We start from the raw sequence: 20,580 nt of genomic DNA, 5'->3' as shown, positions 1-20,580 counted from the left end.
AACTGTGTGTACCATCATTTTTCATCAGCATCCACAACCACATTGTTTGGTGTTTAACATTAAATGTATATTCTGAAGATAAGAATATATAAGAGAGTTGAGAGGATATCAGTATCCAAGAATATAATGTCATCCTGTTGAATCCTTGCTTTAGTGCATCTTGATGTCTCTCAGCATGCTCCTGTGAAATCATGTGACTAGATGAACCACGCCATTTGATTTCACAAATTATGGCTATATATTAAACTGCCTGACAGCAGTAATTGTCACTGTGGTTTGAAAACCATTAAAATAATCATCACTTACAGTAATTTTCCGTTTTGCAATCTAATGACACAGAATGGACTCATGCTCATATATTGTGTTTACTGGCTGTTTTGATAAAATTCCCGTACATCCTATCCAAGGAGTTCTGAATTGTCTGTTTTGAATTAGAGCTTTAGAGCTTTCAGTAACCTATTCCACCCACATACTGTAAATAACGGTGAATGAAATAGCCTGTAGGCAGATGACAAGAGAGGATTTTACCTTTGTTTGTCCATGACATTGTCAGCTGGAATGACGGGACAGAAGGTGGCACATTACCTGATCTCCATCTTTCATAACAGATTAAGGGACCAAATACTGACTAGAGGACTTGTAATGCATATTTAAATTTCCTATGTGGCCTATCCTCTAACTTACTTATTATTGAGCCAAACAGAAAGTCATCTGAAAATGAATAGCCAAAACTGTGTGATCTCAGAATAAAGGGGAGATCAGACTATTCACTTGAAGGACCTTGGCTATGCCCATAGATCACTAATAATTCTAATGACTGAATGTGGTCTCTAAAGGAGTTAGGAAACATGATTAATCTAATTCTACAATATTTTGAAGAAATAATCCTTTTAGCTATGCATGCATGCGTGGTTTGATCAATAAAATCTATTATACAGTTGCCTGAATGCAATACTTTCTTAGTATGTGAGATTTGATTTAATTCACAAACACAGTTTAGTCCATTTCAGTGATCAACCTGATCTCTAGGAATCAACCTGCTCTCTAGGAATCGATGACAATCACTGACTCACATCTTCATCACTTTCTTCCCTTTGAAGTAGGCCTATACAAGGTGCTCCATGTGTCTGTATGACTTTTTCCTTTATTTTATGTAGCTCTAACTCCACAGTTTTGTTTATAAAGCTCATAGTCAGTGAAATGATGAACTTACACATTTGAATGCAATAACAGTTTGTGTGGTCAACAGCATATCCAACATCTGTGGATTGACTGCCAGTGTAATAAAAAAAAATCTATCTTGTCGTTAAGTGTTTGTGGTTTCAGTGTTACTATTTAAAATAATTTGACCCTGGTCATCTCTTGACTTTGTGGGTAGCAAATCAAGCTACATGGTAGCTCATATGAAATCAAGATCTCATCTCTTGTTACTTACTTTCAATTACTGTATTTAGTATTTTGTTGTTGACTACTTTAACTTATGTTTTTTAAATCTTTTAAAGTTATTTGTTAGTTCCGTTGGCACAGGGGACTACTGGTGATTGTGGTGTTTGCATTAAAACTCTCACTGACTCACTCTGCTCAAGGTGAAGGAAATTATCCGTTTTACACAGGCCAAGAGATTTAAGTTGAGGAAAGGCATCGGATTTCCCTTTTCTAGTCAGCCGGAACTTCATTCAATTGTGTATTCCTACTCGTGCTATAGACATTGATTTTGGCTTTCTTTACTTAACTAAATCTATTTAAACGCAAAACTAATTTCCTCTAATTGTAATTGTATGTAATTCTTTATAGATACGCACAAAAGTGACATGAATCAAAGAGTTACCTAATTTTAGTTTCTATTTTATTCGAGCTCACGGCAGGATATGTCGCCAATAGAGGTGTTCTTCGGTCTATATAAATGCGCCGCCATCTTACATTTTTCAGTCTCCACTGTTCCAGCTGAGTTGCTATCGACTGACTGCAGAGGGAGTGGACGAGGGCTCCCAGGTGACGCTCGTCCTCACATTTTTCCTCGACTTTTTTGCAATTCTGAGTGGTCTTTACTCCCCAGGATCCAAGTGGACGAACTTTCTGTATTGACAAGGGTAGGCTTCAACATTCAAACTATTGGCTCCACTCAGTTTCTGTTTTTTTCTTGTCGGGTTTTCCTTGAATGTCTGCCGGATTGGATACGGTTGTTGTGTGCGGGCCGGTCGGGATGCTGCTGCCGCAGCTAGCGAACCAGCTGCATTCGAGACACATATCTGGGATTCGCCAGCCACCGCCTAATGGGAACATACCTATTTTACTGACGACACTCTGTCTTTATCGTAGCACATGTGGCGTTGGGTGATACAAACGGTAACGGTAGTTAACAATTGGCTAACGTTAGATGTATCCATTGGATTTCATTGCATCCCAAATTATTCGGAAATCTTAAACCGAGGAGTGTATGCCGATGTTTTATCAGCTTGTGTTTGAATGACTTAGTTAATGTTAGCTAAGTATAACGCAGGTTAGTTAGCTTAACTACGATTAGCCCACTTGTGGTGCTGGCCACATTCCACTATTCTGACTCATGTTTGCTCGAGTTGCGTTTCACCTTTTGGTCGCTTGTTTTTGCAGTTGGGTTTAGCTTCACAGACCCACTTTAAAGGGTTTGAAGATACACGCTTGACAAACTCGATGTGTCTTGGTAATGTGTACGGCGTAAAACGGTTAACTAAGTTGGCAATCGTTAATTAACGTTAGCCAAGTTAACTAAAACTGGTGCAATAGGGTATCGTACACGCCAGCAGTTGACGGTGAGGTAGTCCAAGTTTAGTTATAACTTTGGTAAACAAAAAACATTGAAAAGTTTGTTAAAACGTGCTCGTTGCTAACAGCATCGCAGTAAACTCATTTGTGATTTATATTCAAGTTTGTTCTAAGGCAAAGGGCCGTAAAAGTGTGTTTTCCTCTCGTCGTTTTAAACAAAGACCGACAAATTCCTCCCAGTCGTTGTGCTCTGGGAGGAAGACGAGGAGGAGCTTGAGTGAAATTTGAGTCAGTGGTGTTAGGGCAAGAAAGTCAGGGGCAGCCAGCAGCTGGGGGAAGAGGGGGTGCAGCACATTATTATTTGGATAGTTTCTAATAACTACTGAATTGGATGTTAACATTTTTCGCATGGTTGCTCTGCGCAGCCATAGGTGTGTGTGTGTGTGTTTGGCTGCCGGAGAGAGACAGGTGTTTATGTACGGGGAAAAAGTTGGACACCTCACTGCTTTTCGCCATCCTGCCGATACAGAAAACAAGGGATAGGATGGCGTCTGATGATTTTTTTTTTTGTATGTGATTTAGTAATACATGACGTCGAGATGAGTGGATTTTCTTTTTGTCCGTAATTTACTTCATAGATTATGTATTGGTTTAACTGGAAAGAATGAGTTGGTAGGAGAGAGATTAAAATGCGACATCTCATCTAGCGGATGAGATTTTTAGACACGGATACCCTACAACTGGACTGGTTTATTTTGCATAAAGATCAGGCTGGGATATATATATGTATATCGTATTATTGAATTGACATCATCTGGTTCTTTTATGTCACTTTACTGCATTTAGCCCTAAGTTTGTTTTAGAATAGGTGAAAATATTTTTGTTTTTTTTGTCTTCCTGTGGTCTACCAGCGAAATCCCCGTTCAGATTACACAATGGAACAATAAACTGAAAAACTTGTCATCTCGTCAGAAAAATGTTCTGTTTTTTTTTAGACGGAAGCGCGGGTGCAGGCTACATCCGAGACCGGTAGTGGTTTGAGGTGATCCACTTGCTTGAAGATTAACTTGAATCACTCCAATGAGATTGTTTAAAACTGTAAATTTTCTTTTTTAATGACCCACACGTCTCTTAATTTACATAGTACTTTATGTGCATCATTAGGTCTGAGGCAGATTTTTAAACATATGGGGTTGTGGTAATAGTCATAATTTAGATTTACCATAAATATATATTTTTTCTGATAAAATCTAGCAGGAGGAAAGGATTCGTCACCTTGTATAATTAAAGGTTCAGTTTACCACTTACTAGTGATTGATGATTTCAATCTGTTCTAATTTGGAGAATATATCTTTAAAGGTTTTTATGTTCTCTTGTAGTACTCTCAACTTTGGCCATCTTAAATAGATTGATAAATATTGAACAGAACAAGAAGAAAAGTCATCAGGTGGAAGTTGCTTGGATGTTTCTTGGAGCGCCTGTGTCTCCGTGGGCATCCATCACTTTGCAGTTGAGACACAGACCAAACACTGCAGCGGCTGCAGGCATTGGGCTCATTGTGTTGTTGGCAGCCAGCAGTGAGTGCTGCTGACCCTGCACATTGGGCGACTAGCACTGAAGCCTGTGGCAGCTCCTGTGTGTCTGCTTGTGCCGATAATGCAGCTTGTTTGGGTCATTTACTCATATGGATGTATTGAACTTGAAAGGAAAAAGGCTGTGCAGGAGTTTAGGTCTTTTGAATCCCCGTTCTTTTTTCCCCTATCCCTCACACTATATATGTACTCTAACAAATTAATTTTTGTGTTTATTTAAATGCCACAGCATGCTAGGACGAGACAGCGAAATTAAGGCACAAATGTCTGCAGGCCAAAAGAATGTAATATAATTTAGAGGAAGTGTGTTTCATACATTGATTTATTTTTTTTTTTTTAATGTTGGTATGATACTGTCTTTATTGCACAAAGTAAACCTCGAGGCTCACCTGCACTCATTTCATTGCAGTCTGGCTTAAATTTGCTGACAGAATAGCAATTTTTTTCTTTCTGTTCATTGAGAGGAAATGGGATTGGAGAGTTTGATGTACTTAGCTGCTTTGAATAAATAGATGATTTTTAAACCCTATGATTTAAAATTTCCACAAATGAAAAAGGAACTAGATGATATTCACACTGCTTTGGTTCAACAGAGGATTTTTTTGTGTTCTGCATGTGTAATTTCTTTAGCTTGAAGATGTTTTGACACAATAGATTTATTACATAGCTTATAAATTTCTTCCATGCATGCGTACCTTGCTGCCCATGTTTTTAGATAAGTGGTTAAAACCATCTTAGACTACATAGGTGTCACGGCCTGTGATAACCTTACTTTAATTGATTTGTGGGAGTCAAAATGGAGTTACCTCATGATATTTGTCTAATCCTGATTGAGTTGCCTTCTGTGAAATTGTGATGATTCAAAGATCCAAGGTTCCTGTCCTGTATGTGAGACATGTCAACTCTCTTGACAGAGGACGTCTTTCATGGTTGAAATAGTTGTTTCTTGATTATTATTAAATTTTATAAATGTATTTATAATTATCTATCTCTGCATAGTGCAGAGTTCCTGCCTTCTCTTTGTCCAGCTCTGTCTATAAATATGAATGTTAGGAGTTAAGGCCAGCAGAATGGACTTCATTACTATGATTGCCTGCTCCAAGAGGCAGTGTTAAAACCAAACATCATCCCAGTAGATATCAGCTGTGTTCAGTTGCTTTATGTTTGTCAGTCACATAGTAATGAACTCTGGCTCTCTGTGTGAACGTCAGGGTTTTTATTTACCAGGGCGGTGAGACTTAAGTACACAATTCCTGGCCATGTTTTGTGCTGGAATAGCAGGCCTTTCATTTGAAGTCTGTCCTGGGACAGTGGTGCTGTGATTACACTTCACATCATATTGCTTTGTGTGCCTGTGTACGTGCATATTACCTTGACATGTAAATTCAAACTGCAGGTACCAAGAATATATAAGGTACCTGTTTAGTGGACCTATCCAAACTCCATGTGACTTTCTTCTTTGCCCCATCTCCTCATGGGTGCACTATTCATCTTAAATACTGCATACAAGAAAACCATCTGACACTGGTGACTGTGTGTCATTAGTCATCTGGTTTCAGTTTTCTGGTTTTTAACTGAACCAGGCACAATTCTGCATATTGGATTTCACATTTGGCTTCAAAGAAACCTCTCATTCAGATTGTTGTGGCTGAGCTGCAAGCCTGATATCTAGGAACTCTTACTGTAACAACTTTTTTTGTGTTAGCAGTCAGAGACTAACTATAGGGTAAGACCGCTATTTGTGTGTCTCAATTGGAGACCAGACTTTGCTTGTTTGCCCATCAAAAAAACTATCATCGGTTCAGTCTCCAATGCCAGATGTAAAGACCCACATTTTCCACCAGTGTGAATAATAAATGGTTTCACTGTGTGCTTTGATTGAATGTTTGATTTGTATGCAGCTTTGTATGGGACATATGGCTCCCATTACAGCAGGGCTAGGTTATGTGAGGGCAGGCCTGCAAAACTCTGGAGGATGGTGTGTGAACAGTGAATTTGAGTTGAATGCGTGTGTAGTTAGAAACAGCGCTCTTGGAGCCCAATTTGAGATTGTGTTTTAATGACACAGTTGAGCTGGGGTGGTGTGGGTGTGAGAGGAGGGAAATATTCCAGAGCAGTAGTTTAGCTATCCTTGGCTGTATGTGCGTATTGGCAACCATATAACTCCAGAAATTCTCCTACAAGTTCACTGGCACTCAAACCAGACTTTTTTTTCTTTTACAATCATTATATGTCTGGTTGCTTTGTATCTCTGTATATCCACATCTGTTACATCTGCCACTTGGTCGTTGTGCTTGATTATTTTCATTTGACTCATTGATATTGTTTTGGACAATGTAAAATAAACAGCAATTTGCCAGCTGAAAAAGGAAATAAAACATGTAGAACAAAGTGAGCAACAACAATGATGACAATTTTACCTGTTTGTATGATTTATTTATTTTGTAAGGGTCTCAATTTTATTTTAAAATGTGAAAACATAGCTGACGGCTTTGGTCTCTCAGAGCAGTGAGATCAAGGTGATTCTATCACATATTCTTAAGACAGTGTGTTGAGAACTAACAGCTAAGGTTAATATCTCTGAAACAACCTCAAAGATTCAGGGTTATGAGGTTGAATTTTCTGACAATACGTTAACTCACGACACTGAATGCCACTCAGATTCATTGGGTCTCTGATCACATGGAAACCTTGAAGTATCAAATGATATTTCTTATGGCAGTTTTTTCCCCATTTAAGGCTGTCATTGAAGTTGCTATTGTCACTATCAGACCTTACAACAGTTGCTAGACTCATACCTGTCTAGTCTTGTGGCAAGAATTGGCTACTCAGAAATTGAATCTCAACACATTTAGTTTTCATGTACACCAATGAAACATCCTGCAAAAAGCTTTTTTTTAGTTCTGAATTTTGCTTAGTTTCATTAGGAGTTTCAGTTCATAGCTTGCTGACCCAAATTTGGAGCAAATAACAGTTTGCGGTCTTGACACTTTTAAGCCCCCAGTAATGCTGTTGCTGTTATAAGCAAGAACCTCATGCTGATTGTAGAGCAGTTTATTCTTGTAGGTCATCATACAGATTGTAATATACACACAAGGTATAACCTTTTCTCTATTCTATTCAGTGTCTAATGTTAACTCAGTGGTGCTAAACAGGTGAGGACATATCAATTTCCCATGTCAAATGAAGGTCAGGTAAATGAAGCCTTTTGGTGGGCTTTACAGAACACACAGTCTTTTCATATTTGCTGTAGGTTATGTGGAGCTGATATACTGCTTTGTCAGGTCTGTGGATTTTACTTGGATGGTTAACTGCAGGAAAGTCTGTCTTGTTCAGAGTCACTCTTGCTTTCTCTGGTGAGGTATGAGACAATTTGTGGTTCTTTTTTGCCATTTCCTTGTTTTCCTTCTGTGTACCTGGTTATTATTAAAACATGTCTGAAATACTATTCCATGATTGAAAAGGATTTGTTCCGTTTTCCTGAAGTATCCATCAAGGAATAAGCACAGGATGTACTTTTGAAAAAGTCTGATAAAAGGATTTTTGATTCTAAGGACAAGCAACCTCTGTTTCTGTGTCTTATTTTAGCAGGGATTTTCTTTTGCATTTTTACCATTTCCAGTTTTTGTTCATTACTATCACAGCATTTATCTATGAGTATGAATTGAAAAGAACTCTGTTTCAATTTTTCTTGTTTCTTCTGAATTAATCCCCTCTTGCCTGCTCTACCTCCCTCCTGCATTTGCCAGTGTTTATTTTTTTGGAGATTGTGGCTTCAGTTTCAAAGCCAGGGCAGGAATGCATATGCCCTCATCCCCCTGCCTTTTTCTCCATCCAGTGCTTTGCTTCCCCTGTCCTTCCTCGCCTAAATAGTGGCTTCCTGCTAATGGTGGCTTATTGTGTGAACTGTTGTTTGCATGTCTGGCTTTAAGTGAAGAGAAAATCCAAGAAATGAGAAGGAGGAGGAAAGGAAAGAAGGCTGGAAAGTCACTTGTTGGGACCGTTTGTTTTGAACCAACAATGCCCTTCATTTCCAGTGGTCTGTTTTTCTGCTCTTCCCTCTACTTTGATATTTTTGTGTTAAGTAAAATGGCTGATGTTGGGCTAGAAGGAGAGAGGGCTAGAAGGAGAGAGAAAAGGGTAGGAATGATGGAAGGTTAGATGCCACTGAGACAGTTTGACTGACTGCTTTTCTTTTCCCTCAGACCAGGAAGCTGTGTCGGCCCCGGTTTGAGAAAGGAACATGGCTTCCCAGGGTGAGTTAATAGTTTTCAGACACACACTCAACCTCATTCGTCTCCTTACTCTCTGCAGCTTCAATTTCATCTTTCTGCCTCTCTGTCCCTCTCGCACACTAGCACTCACACATACACATGCACATTCATTCAGTAGTTAAACTCTGCAGCAGTTTTTCTTGTGGTGCAGATTTATGTTCACATTGGAGCAAACTGAATTAGTTATTGATTTCAATTTGAAACTTGGAGCATGTGAAATCAAACTTTGTGCTTCAAGAGATCTTTAGTGGTAAATCACACATCACTGAAGTATGAAAATGTGGGGAAATGATAGCATGAAAAGCAGGTTATTCATTGCAGTGGCTAACCACTTTGAGGCAGTTGATGCCCTACTGCATACAACATTACTAGTTGTAAGAGCTTTCGAGTATTAAAAGAATTAAAATTGTATAAAATCATTTTGTAAAAAAAACTGTCAGTATTTCTGACTAAATAAGAAAATTCTCATTTGAATTTTATATTAAAAGTAAGATCTTTAAACTGGATTTATTGTTATTATATCTTGGCTGTAATTGGTATCGTTACGATATATATATATATGATAATGTTAATAATTCTTATTCAGGCCTGTGAGATCAACTACAATGAGCTCTCCACTCTTCCTTTGCCATTTGACAAAGTGTAAAGAAGCATTTCATGTGCATAGCCAAATTGCACATTGTTCTCTGCTTACACATGCCTGCTGCAAACTTGGTTAGACTTAGTTTTTCAAATGATTTTCCTTTCTTATTTTATATTATTTTGTCTCTTTACAGCTGATCTGATGGAGCTAGACATGGCCATGGAGCCAGACCGTAAGGCAGCTGTCAGTCACTGGCAGCAACAGTCTTACCTGGATTCAGGCATCCACTCAGGAGCCACCACAACTGCTCCCTCCCTCAGTGGGAAGGGCAACCCCGAGGAAGAGGATGTTGATAACCAGGTCATGTATGAGTGGGAGCAGGGTTTCAACCAGAACTTTTCCCAGGAACAAGTACAAGGTAGACCACTTTGTTGATCTTTACTGCACATAAAATCCTGGACATGTATGGGCCAAATAGCAGCTTGAATCCCAATAAAATATTTCTTGTCTCTGCTAGACATTGATGGTCAGTATGCCATGACGCGTGCACAACGGGTTCGTGCAGCAATGTTCCCAGAGACTCTTGAGGAAGGTGTGCAGATCCCCTCCACACAGTATGATGCAGCAAACCCCACCAACGTTCAGAGGCTGGCAGAGCCCTCACAGATGCTCAAACATGCTGTGGTCAATCTGATCAACTATCAAGATGATGCTGAGCTGGCAACAAGAGCCATCCCAGAACTCACCAAACTACTCAATGATGAGGACCAGGTAGTTGCCCAGGAAACCTCTGGTTCACTATTGATACACTTTCTTTTTTAATTTTTTTCATTTTCCCTTACTGTCATTTCCTAACGTTTATGTTCGTCCTATCCAGGTTGTAGTAAACAAAGCAGCGGTGATGGTCCACCAGCTTTCAAAGAAGGAAGCTTCTCGTCATGCCATCATGCGTTCCCCACAAATGGTGTCTGCTATTGTCAGGACCATGCAGAACACAAACGATGTGGAGACAGCTCGCTGCACCGCAGGAACACTCCACAACCTGTCCCATCACAGAGAGGGTCTGCTGGCTATTTTCAAGTCTGGAGGAATCCCAGCTCTAGTCAAAATGCTTGGGTATGTGAAAGGACGATGAAGCGATATTTCATTAGTATGGTTGTTTTCTTTGTTTTGATGTACTGTAGCTCACCAGTACAGGAAGACAGAAAGCACGGTGGCAGGATGTTTCCACTGTCCCTCATCAGACAGATCGGATTTGTTCAAATTTCAGCGTGGGCATAATTTTGTTTTAGTATTTTTTGACAACTTGTCAAAGACAGAGAATGTGGGGGAAGGAATGACCTCTGAGAAAGCTTAATATTGTGGTTATTTCCCAGTGGCTCAGTAATCTAATAAGCCTTCGTTTGTTCTGCAGTTCACCAGTGGACTCTGTCCTGTTCTATGCCATTACCACCCTCCACAACCTCCTCCTGCACCAGGAAGGAGCCAAGATGGCTGTCCGCTTAGCTGGGGGTTTGCAGAAAATGGTTGCTCTGCTCAACAAAACCAATGTCAAGTTCCTGGCCATCACCACCGACTGTCTCCAGATACTGGCCTATGGAAACCAGGAAAGCAAGGTGAGGGGTTAGTGGGAAGGGTGTGTGTGGTCGGAAGGTCATAACTGTAATATGCACACACATATTAGTTGTCCTAATCTAGCACATTTTGTGTGTTCTCTTGTTGTGCAGTTGATAATCTTGGCCAGTGGTGGCCCCCAGGCGTTGGTCAACATCATGAGGACTTATACCTACGAGAAGCTACTGTGGACCACCAGCCGTGTTCTCAAAGTTCTGTCAGTCTGCTCCAGTAACAAGCCTGCCATTGTAGAGGCTGGTATGTATTCTAGTCTAATAATCATTAAACTGTACATGCAACATTAACAACATGAGCTTGAACATCATTATGCATCGACCGTATGTTCATAGTTACAACGATGGCGACTGCAATGGAAACGGATTTAAGTCACAATGAATGTAGTGATTTGAAATGTTTGTTTATAATGAATGAATGTTTATGGTGTATCTTCAATACATGGTATCAACAAAATGTTTCCATTTTTGTCCAGGAGGCATGCAGGCTCTGGGACTCCACCTGACAGACCCCAGCCAGAGACTGGTCCAGAACTGTCTCTGGACTCTCAGGAACTTGTCAGATGCTGCCACCAAACAGGTGATGAGAACTGCCCCTGCAACTAACACTGAAATCTTTTGTCAGTGAAAGACTGTGAGGATAATTTGATAGCCTTAGGAGCCTATATCCATCTGTGCTTTTTAAGACGGGAATTTCTTGGCAGAATGATATTGTTGATGCTCATTCTTGTACCAGGCATTCAGCGTGCTCCTGATACTGTGCACCCCATCCTTCCTTTCATGCTAATTTGACAGTTGTTTCTCTCTCCAGGAGGGAATGGAGGGTCTGCTAGGAACTCTGGTCCAGCTGCTCGGCAGTGACGACATTAATGTGGTGACTTGTGCTGCTGGCATTCTGTCTAACCTGACCTGTAACAACTACAAGAACAAGATGATGGTGTGCCAGGTGAGTTAATGTTAATGTTTATTAGACTTCACAACTAGTGGGATCCCCAAACTGTACCGAAGTTACAAAATTTTCCCCAACTGAATATTAAAATTGGTTTGTTACTTACGTTAGTTACGTTTCAAATACTTTGTGTAAATATTAAGATCAGTGTTTGTATACTGTGTAAGTTTGGAATTAAATACTAAAAGCTATACCTTCCTCACTACGTTTCAGTACCAGTACTAGTGTATCCATTAAACTGTTAAATCATCTGTTCCCCTGCAGGTTGGCGGTATCGAGGCTTTGGTTCGCACAGTGCTTCGGGCCGGAGACAGAGAAGACATCACAGAACCAGCAATTTGTGCTCTGCGTCACCTCACATCTCGACACCAGGATGCTGAGATGGCACAGAACGCTGTCAGACTGCATTATGGTCTACCCGTGGTTGTCAAATTACTGCATCCGCCATCACACTGGCCACTTATCAAGGTACACTCACACACTGACCTGTAGCAGTCAGCCACATTAGCCACTCTCATCACTTTACATATGACCACATTATGAATCAAAACCTGACTTTAAATGCACAGTATTGCTTCTGTAGAAATGCAGTGTAGTTGTTCTATAGGCAGCTGATCTCCTCTGGCTCTCTCAGTAATGAGTACTCCTGGAAGTTGCTGAAACCTCATTTTGGGCCCCAATCTTGGACTATAATGTAGTGTATTTGTACTGATGGCCACTTTGACAGGAAAGCTTGTCTCAAGTTACAAACACAGCCCATTTGAGATCTGTCAGACTGAAAGACTTCTGTAATGACAAAATGTCTTGTAACCATGAATTTTAAAATCTTGTGAATATAAATGTATACCTGGAAATAATTTTTGATTCTTGATTAGACATGCTTGATGGCTACCTAAAATGGAAAACAGGCTTAACTGACTTGTAAATACGTTTGCCCACCAGGCTACAGTCGGGCTGATCCGTAACCTGGCTCTGTGCCCTGCAAACCACGCTCCTCTGAGGGAGCAGGGGGCCATCCCCAGACTTGTTCAGCTGCTGGTCAGAGCACACCAAGACACACAGAGACGCACCAGCATGGGAGGCACACAGCAACAGTTTGTGGTAAGAGCAGACACACAGAGACACAGTCTAACATTTCTGTGAAAACATGCACCCAATGCTTAGCAGAATCCAAACCTGGTCTTAAAGTTTCTCTTTTCATTTCTCTTTGTCACTTATACAATGACCATTTGAGACCAGTGACACTTCCCACCACTAATACTTGTCTTACATGAGTCCTAAAGAGCTTCATACAGTTTAAACTTGACTAATCAAGTTTCCTTCTGTCATCAGGAGGGAGTTCGTATGGAGGAGATTGTGGAGGGCTGCACAGGAGCGCTTCACATCCTGGCCAGAGATGTCCACAACAGAATAGTCATCAGAGGTCTCAACACAATTCCACTCTTTGTACAGGTAAAAAAACCACAAATGCATCAACTCAATTTTGCTCTGTTTTTGTGTTGCCATGTCTGTATGTCATTTAAGTGAATCTGAAAAGTGAACCTATATAATATTGAAAAAGTTGATCTTCAGCTCAGCTGTGTAAAATGTGCTAGAGATTCCAGTAATTTGAAACTGTGGGGACTGTGATTAAATTGTTTCAGGTGTCATTTTGTATTGAATAAGTACCATTGCAATGATGCTCAGAAGTTTTATTTATTGTGCCACCCAGTGTGTGTGTATACTTGCACTCTGCAAACCCCTGCTCAGATCATGTGAGTACTGTGAAGGTTGAGAAAATATTTCTAAGCATCCTGTCTGTTTGTGTGTGCAGCTGTTGTATTCTCCCATTGAGAACATCCAGCGTGTAGCAGCAGGCGTCCTGTGTGAGCTGGCACAGGATAAAGAGGCTGCCGAGGCCATTGAGGCTGAGGGAGCCACCGCCCCGCTCACAGAGCTATTGCACAGCCGCAACGAAGGAGTTGGTATGTTCACAAACTTACCTCAGTTACATACTGCCATCATTCTCACTTTGGCTACTTGGTTGTGCAGATGTTCGGAAGAGCTAGTCCAACAGAGAAATGAGTGTTTCTGCAAAACGCTGTCACTTAAAAATGATTTAGTACAAGTTGAACCTGATTGATGTGTAGTCATGGCCGTGCCTGGCCTCTTGTCTCCTTTAGCTGTAGCATTGCTCTTATTTGCATTAAGTTGTCTGTTGACTAATCTGTCAACCCTCTGTCTTCCCTCAGCCACCTACGCTGCGGCAGTTTTGTTCCGCATGTCAGAGGACAAACCCCAAGACTACAAGAAACGCCTCTCTGTAGAACTCACCAGCTCGCTCTTCAGGACAGAACCAATGGCCTGGAATGAGGTATAAAGTGCTATAAATCAGCTTTGTTTTTATATTGCTGATTAGTTTACACGCAAAACCTCAGGCCTGTGTAACTGCCACCGTGCTCATCTTTGTCTGTCTGTGTTGCCCTGCAGACTGGAGACCTGGGTTTGGACATTGGAGCTCAGGGAGAGCCTCTGGGTTACAGACAGGAAGGTAAGTCACCTCGTCACCTCTGGCTGGCTGGGAGGCTCCCAGGAGAAACACAGGAGGGCATAATGACATCATCAATGCCAGAACAATTTGGCTGCAAACAAAATAATTTTAGTTATTTTTTTACTGAGTGAACTTAGTCGTTGGCTTCTCCATGGACCACTTCTACCCCATTTTAAGTTGTTGTTGCACAAGCCACAAGTCCAATGATGACTGAGCTCCATCTGTCCATCATTATTACTGTTGAGGACAGTTAGCTGTTAAAGGTTGTGATACACAGACAACTTTAGATGGTTGTGAAGGGCAATAATGCTTTCAAGTTGAGGATGGAGATTGATTTATCAATTTATTTTTTTGTAATTATTGATTTATCCCTGCTGCTAGGATAGCACAGCTGACCCCTCAGAAAGAAAATACTGCCCTTTTCGGTTACTGTCACAGTCGTCTAAATGTTATGGGTGGATTTGGACCTTGGACTGTGTATTGATCAATAGGCTATGGGGGGAGCTGGTGGGTGTTTATTTTCATATACACTGCTCTCCACTCCTCTAGCATTAGCAGCTTGAACTGGCTCTTATCCAGCTGTTAAGCTGAATTCAATTCAAAGACTTCAATAGCTGTGGTTTGAACTAAGTTCACTGATTTGTGTGCTGGAGGATGGATAACATGCTGTGTTGGTGTGTAGTGTTGCGTTTGAATTATCATACTACTGTGTGACTGCTTGGTTTGTTAACATGCTTCTAACAACTGCTCTGCTTCCCCTGCTTCTCCTCCATCCACTCCTCCCCCGCCCTCCCAGACCCAAGCTACCGTTCCTTCCATTCTGGGGGTTATGGAGGGGACTCAATGGGTATGGAGCCCATGATGGACCACGACCTGGGCGGCCACCACCCTGGCCAGGACTATCCCCCTGTAGAGGGGCTGCCTGACCTGGGTCACGCCCAGGAACTGATAGAGGGCCTGCCACCTGGTGACTCCAACCAACTGGCCTGGTTTGATACCGACCTGTAAATACCACGACCAACATTACACTACACTTTCTACTAGGTAAGAATATCTTCACACTCCGTAGACTTGTGTTAGCCAAGATAAATGAGAGCCTTTTTTTTTTAAAGACGAGCCTTAATAGCAGAAGCACAGTGGGAGGTTTTCTGCCTGAAGTGGCTGAGGGGGGAGAGGCGGGTGGATTTGCTCACTGTGGCTGCTGCATGTTCAGACTGCTCCTAATTGCAAAGTTGTGTGATGTGGTGTGTGTGATGTTATATGGTGTGTGATCTGTGTGTGTGGTCCTAACCGATGCCTGTGCCCTGTCTCCTTCCCCTCACCTCCTGTTTTTCCCCTCATTCCTCCCTTTTTTTTTCCACTCCTTCTCTCCTTCTTTTGCAGCTGTATCATGTGATCTGGATGAACCTGCATCGTGATTCGCCCATATGGAGGAGGCAGGGTTTCAGAAAGTGCCTGAAGATGACTCAACAACAGCAAGCAGAGTTTCCTGTCTACGGGAACTCCATTGGGACAAACTAGATTTAAGTGCGGTTCTGTTCTGGTCTCAGCCTCACGGAGGGCTGACTTTAAATCCTGACATGACACACAGATTTTGATCTCAGTTGATTTTTGAAAAACCCTTTTTAAGTATTTTGTTTTTCATTTTTACTTCTTTTGGTTGTTTTACTTTTTTATTCTGTTTTCCTCAGTCTGCAATGGTACAAACTGATTCTAGCTTGCTTTTTCATTGTTCTGCATTATGATACTCATCTCTTGTTTTTGCAGTCCCTTGTATTTTAAGTCTCTGGTAGTTGAGTTTTTTTTTTGTTTGTTTTTTGTTTGTTTTTTTTTTTTTTTTAGTGGTAATACTCCATCAATGAAAGAATCTGATCACATTTTAAATGGTGTCCAAACACTAAAGTTAATCAGTTGAATTGTATTCTGATGAACAAGTGTAACATTGTGTAGCTTTTGTATAAAAAACATGAATTGGAAATCATGGTCCAAATATCAAGCTATTTTCTTGCTTTAAAGGTGGACACTGATGTGTCTCTGCTGTTCCAAAGGGGTTGTAGCTGACCTAGCTGGATGGATGTTGTTATGGAAGGACAGGGTGGACAGGGCTCTTATTGGTCTGCTGTTACTAATGGGTGGGGTAGTGGGAGGAGCTGGTTGCTGTAGCCTGCTGTGTTCTGAAACAATAAAATGGACTGTCATTTCACCTCAACGCCTCCATGTCTCATTTCTACAACACTTTTAATCCAGGAGTGCATTTGAGCCTGACAAAGCATAGCAAAATGTTCTGCTGAACACTGATTTATAAACACACATGGCTGATAATTTGGTAATACTGCTATTTTTTTAGCCTTTGCACACTTTTGAGGAAAGGTTTGAACCGTAGCAAAACAGTGCAAACTCTTTTCAGATTCACCCTGTCTCAGGGAGGATGCAAGTTACTCAGCAAGTAAACTTATTTGTAACAATTTCAACGCTTTTGCCTGTATCCTGCAGTGAAGACTAAGATACAACTGAGTCCTGGTGGTTGCATGTACAATTAAGTGGGATGAGTTTGACCACTCCTACAGCTGCTGTTAACATGTTTCTTCAGAGGTATGCAGTAAAGCATTCTTTATTAATAACCAGTCAGCCTGATGAATAACAATTGAGGTAAAGGCATGTTTCTCAGTCAAACTAAGCTTAAATTCTCTGAAGGCACAATTAGGACACCAGTGGGTAGGCTGTATATCCTAAAATGTTTGCAGACCACACAGGTACCTGGTGACAAGAACACAGGTGAACCTTTTGCAGGTTGAATGACAGCTAGGTAGTGAGGTAAGCAAAAATTGATCCACCAGCTGTGAAAACACATGTCCTCATCCATCTGCAGAGTCCATGCAGTTTGGCAGAATGCCAGGCCAGTTCACTTATCTTCCTCATGAGAATGTAAAATTACAGTTAGTATATTGTAAATGACACACAACTCATCAGTGACAGCCGTGTTTGCTGCAGCTTTTGTGTGATTAGTAAGATTTGCATATAGAATCCACATAAGACCACCATGTTGGTGGTCGTATGTGGATGTCCACCTTTTTGTGTTTTTTCAGAAAACTTGATGCTATGGAGGACATGGTGAGAGGGCATTTCCCAGAACTAGACAATTCTTCCGACAACTTCCATTCCTTGCCTCATCTGAAACCTGACAGCACCTGACCCTACTGCTAGGATGCTCTTCATTTATATGGGATCAAAATTCCCAATAAACAAATTTCAGTGTGGTGTTATTAGGAGAAAAGCAGGCAGTAGTTGAGCAGCGCATTGCTCACAGCTGCATTCACCATTGGGTGAAGTATAAATTGGTGTCACATTACAGACACGCATGACGCATATGATAGCAGACATGAACTAATGAGCTAATGTTCCTGCATTAATGCTGACTGGAAGTGTCTATACAAACCCAGAGGCCAACGCTGTCATGTCTGCAACAGTCTGAATTAACATTCATGCAGTAATCCGGCGCACTCTGATGGACTCTGGATGGTTGTTTTGATTGAGCTGTCAAATTATTTTAGTGACACAGCGATATTTATTACCGTCATTGATCCAGTTTGCACATTTGATGAGAGTCATGCAGAGCTACATTAATTGAGAGTTCTGATACCAGATTTAGTCATGTCTCAAAGCTTTTAGGAGTCTGTCTCAAAGTTGTTCCACACTGGTTCATACAGAAACCAAGTTAAAATTAAAGCAGTCACCAATATACATGCTTATTCCATCATAATGTTTATGCCCAGTCCAGTTTCTACTAATGAACTCAGATTAACCAAGACATGTAATACATAAATAACTACAAACATTTTAATCCAAAACTCACAACATTCTAAAAGAACAGTCATCTCTCTGATTAATCAGAAAAGGATACCTGAAGATTACCAGTCATAAGTATCTTGTATGTCTAAAGTTGTGTAATGGTGAAATGCTTCGAGTTTGCTGAAAGGCTTTTAGGATCCAGAGATCTCCTGGAGGATTTCAGCAGCCAGTGGAACCACATCAACAGGACACCTTCGACAGAGAAAACAAAAGTTAATCACTGTGTCACAGCTAAACTACTTCCCTTGCAACATAAAGAATATAAAACATTGTCCTTAAAAAGGTGTAAATGATGGTCGTCCTGACTACTTAATTGCTGACGGGAATATCACATAACCACATCATCCACACTTCAATTCCAGCTGAGGGTCATGTTGTCATACCCCTCTCTCACCTCGTTTCCTGTCTACCCCCATTAGGTCCCATCTAATAATGGCAAAAGTGTCTTGTATATATTCTTTAAACTCTTCATAAAGGGTTTATGCACTGCTTACAATAATTCATTCAGTCTTTCTCTGATGTGGCCCTACATTTATCTAACCTTCCTCTGACTCATTTTCTTTTGGCAAATTCTCAGCATTCACAGTGCCATTTAAAATCCTGACCTTGACATAATCTGTGCACTGGTACTCAGGTAGACGTGCAGCCGTCTGATTTTAGTTTTCCTCATTCTTTGTGGGAGAATGTGCTCTAAATTCTGCCTGCAGATGTGAACTTAACAAAAACTCACAGCTCAGAGGTCTCAATGATCCTGGTTGCATGTAAATTGTACCAGTGACTCTAATTGGTACTCTTTGTGTGGTCGTTTGCCAAACCAGAGTCCATCAGTACTTCCAGTGCTATCCTTCATACTGTATGTGGCAGATGTTACGTCTCAGTACTGGTGGCGAACAGTGGATGCAGTCTAGTGTTTCTTTCATCAGCCTTCTTGTTGAGTTGCCATTCAGTTGGTTCATATTTATCTCTGTCCTCTATCCTCACATGACGTTTTTCATTCTTTTCTAAATTATTTCCTATTTATGCTGTTGCCCTGAAATAGATATTATAGTTAACACTTGAACAAAATAAAATAGAAACATACATACATTTAAAATACTGTGGCTTGCTGAACACATCCAAGGTGCTCAGACCCTACAGGCTGTCAGCCATCTATCTCTCCTCTCTCTCCCTCTCTTTTCTCCCTCCCTTGCCCTCCCCCCTTCTTCTCTTTCTCCCAGGTGTCTTTTAGGGCAGCCTGACAGCCAGGCCAGCAGAAGCCCACCCTCTCAGTTGATTAAAACCAACATAATTAACCTAATTAACACGAATCCCAAAGGCCTAAGAAATCCTTGAAAAGTTTGCAAATTTGGATGGCATAAATTGGATCCAGAAAAGTTTTAGGACCAACTTTCACAGTGTCAAACTGACACTCGGCATCTGCACGGAGGACAGCGGAAAATGAAATAATTGATTTGACATTACAGTACACCATTGGCCTCTGCACCAAAACTTTTTCTCTGTGTGAAATTTAGATATTTTCCACCATTTGGGATGGAGCCAGAAGAATTAACAGCAAGATTTGGCTGACAAACAGATCCCCCAATCTGTTTTCTTCATGTCAAGAGATTCTGCACAGGATTATGGCAGGCTAGTTCATCCCACTGGTCCCCAGAGGACATTTCTCCATCTCTTTACAATGTGACCCTCAGCACCTGTGCAGTTTTCACAAGAAAGTTTTGAAACCTGCCCTTGGCTGTGACAGAATGAAGACATGTCTAAAATTAAGTGAAACACACTGAGGCAACTAAATGCTTGGCAGTGCAGTATTTTTATTAGGGGAATCAAATATAGAACAGTCATAAAACGTATAGTAGAGATGGTTGACACCCTTCCCCAAAGTTAAGCCTAAGTGCATCTTCATCAACTCGTCATGTTCCAAATGTGTTCCTTTGAATGAATTTTATTTAAGATTATCACTTACATAAAAGTGGATAATTTTACAATTATTTCTTCACACAAGACTAAGTGAACCTGGAATTGTGTTATCTATTCTTTCCAAGTAGGTTTGCATTTGCACTCCTACCATTTGGAGTGGCATGCTGGTTTCACACACTCATCACCATTTATATTTTTTAAATGCACCACTGGTAACTGCAGAGGTACTCCCTGAGGTACAAGTACCCATGGTTAGAGACGACTGCCTTTGAAATAGGTAACATTATTAGTTTAATGATACAATGAGACCACAAGAGTGCTGTACTGTTGTTAAACAGCACCAGGTGACTTGACAGTATAGTTTTTGAGCATTAACATTGGCGTTTTGGTGAAGTCCTTCATAAATTCTAGTTGAACCCACCATTTCAAAGAGCTGAGTGTTTGAAGAAGAGTTGTGTAGCCGTCTGAGCAGATACTAGTGCACTGTGCAGCTGATGGCTTCATGTTTGACTGATCGTA

The 20,580-nt window shown here is 40.9% G+C and overlaps 2 protein-coding genes across 10 annotated transcripts in view; one reads left to right on the top strand and one right to left on the bottom strand.

Annotated features, from left to right (window-relative positions):
• Window positions 1-1,917: 1,917 nt before the first annotated feature.
• On the top strand, window positions 1,918-16,501 carry ctnnb1 (catenin (cadherin-associated protein), beta 1). 2 transcript variants are annotated; one of them, XM_046400513.1, is made up of 17 exons: window positions 1,918-2,090; window positions 8,540-8,590; window positions 9,385-9,609; window positions 9,709-9,962; window positions 10,069-10,307; window positions 10,606-10,807; window positions 10,919-11,063; window positions 11,296-11,399; window positions 11,631-11,765; window positions 12,033-12,236; window positions 12,711-12,869; window positions 13,101-13,220; window positions 13,582-13,732; window positions 14,000-14,121; window positions 14,238-14,298; window positions 15,095-15,342; window positions 15,682-16,501. In XM_046400513.1, exons 2-16 carry the CDS (start codon window positions 8,578-8,580, stop codon window positions 15,304-15,306), a joined length of 2,346 nt encoding a protein of 781 aa, XP_046256469.1. In that variant the 5' UTR covers window positions 1,918-2,090; window positions 8,540-8,577; the 3' UTR covers window positions 15,307-15,342; window positions 15,682-16,501. The 2 variants fall into 2 exon arrangements, with proteins under 2 accessions (XP_046256469.1, XP_046256470.1); XM_046400514.1 differs by lacking the exon at window positions 15,095-15,342.
• A 1,612-nt stretch (window positions 16,502-18,113) lies between these two features.
• ulk4 (unc-51 like kinase 4) overlaps window positions 18,114-20,580 on the bottom strand; it is a 71,592-nt gene continuing 69,125 nt past the window's right edge. For all 8 annotated transcript variants that reach the window (XM_046400502.1, XM_046400504.1, XM_046400505.1 and 5 more), the window contains one exon: window positions 18,114-18,339. In XM_046400502.1, coding sequence (XP_046256458.1) covers window positions 18,279-18,339 — 61 coding nt within the window. In that variant the 3' untranslated portion in view covers window positions 18,114-18,278. The remainder of the gene's footprint in view (window positions 18,340-20,580) is intronic.

This window comes from Scatophagus argus, chromosome 9 (genome assembly GCF_020382885.2).
Source record: "Scatophagus argus isolate fScaArg1 chromosome 9, fScaArg1.pri, whole genome shotgun sequence".
NCBI classification, from domain to species: domain Eukaryota; kingdom Metazoa; phylum Chordata; class Actinopteri; family Scatophagidae; genus Scatophagus; species Scatophagus argus.
The sequence above is the reverse complement of the archived record's forward strand: the minus strand, read 5'-3'. Positions and strand labels throughout refer to the sequence as shown.

Excerpts from the sequence above, each read along its gene's own strand:
- ctnnb1 (XM_046400513.1), top strand. Across the intron at positions 10,308-10,605 it reads GCTCTAGTCAAAATGCTTGG|TTCACCAGTGGACTCTGTCC; the intron begins GTATGTGAAAGG and ends TTTGTTCTGCAG. Across the intron at positions 13,221-13,581 it reads CAATTCCACTCTTTGTACAG|CTGTTGTATTCTCCCATTGA; the intron begins GTAAAAAAACCA and ends TTGTGTGTGCAG.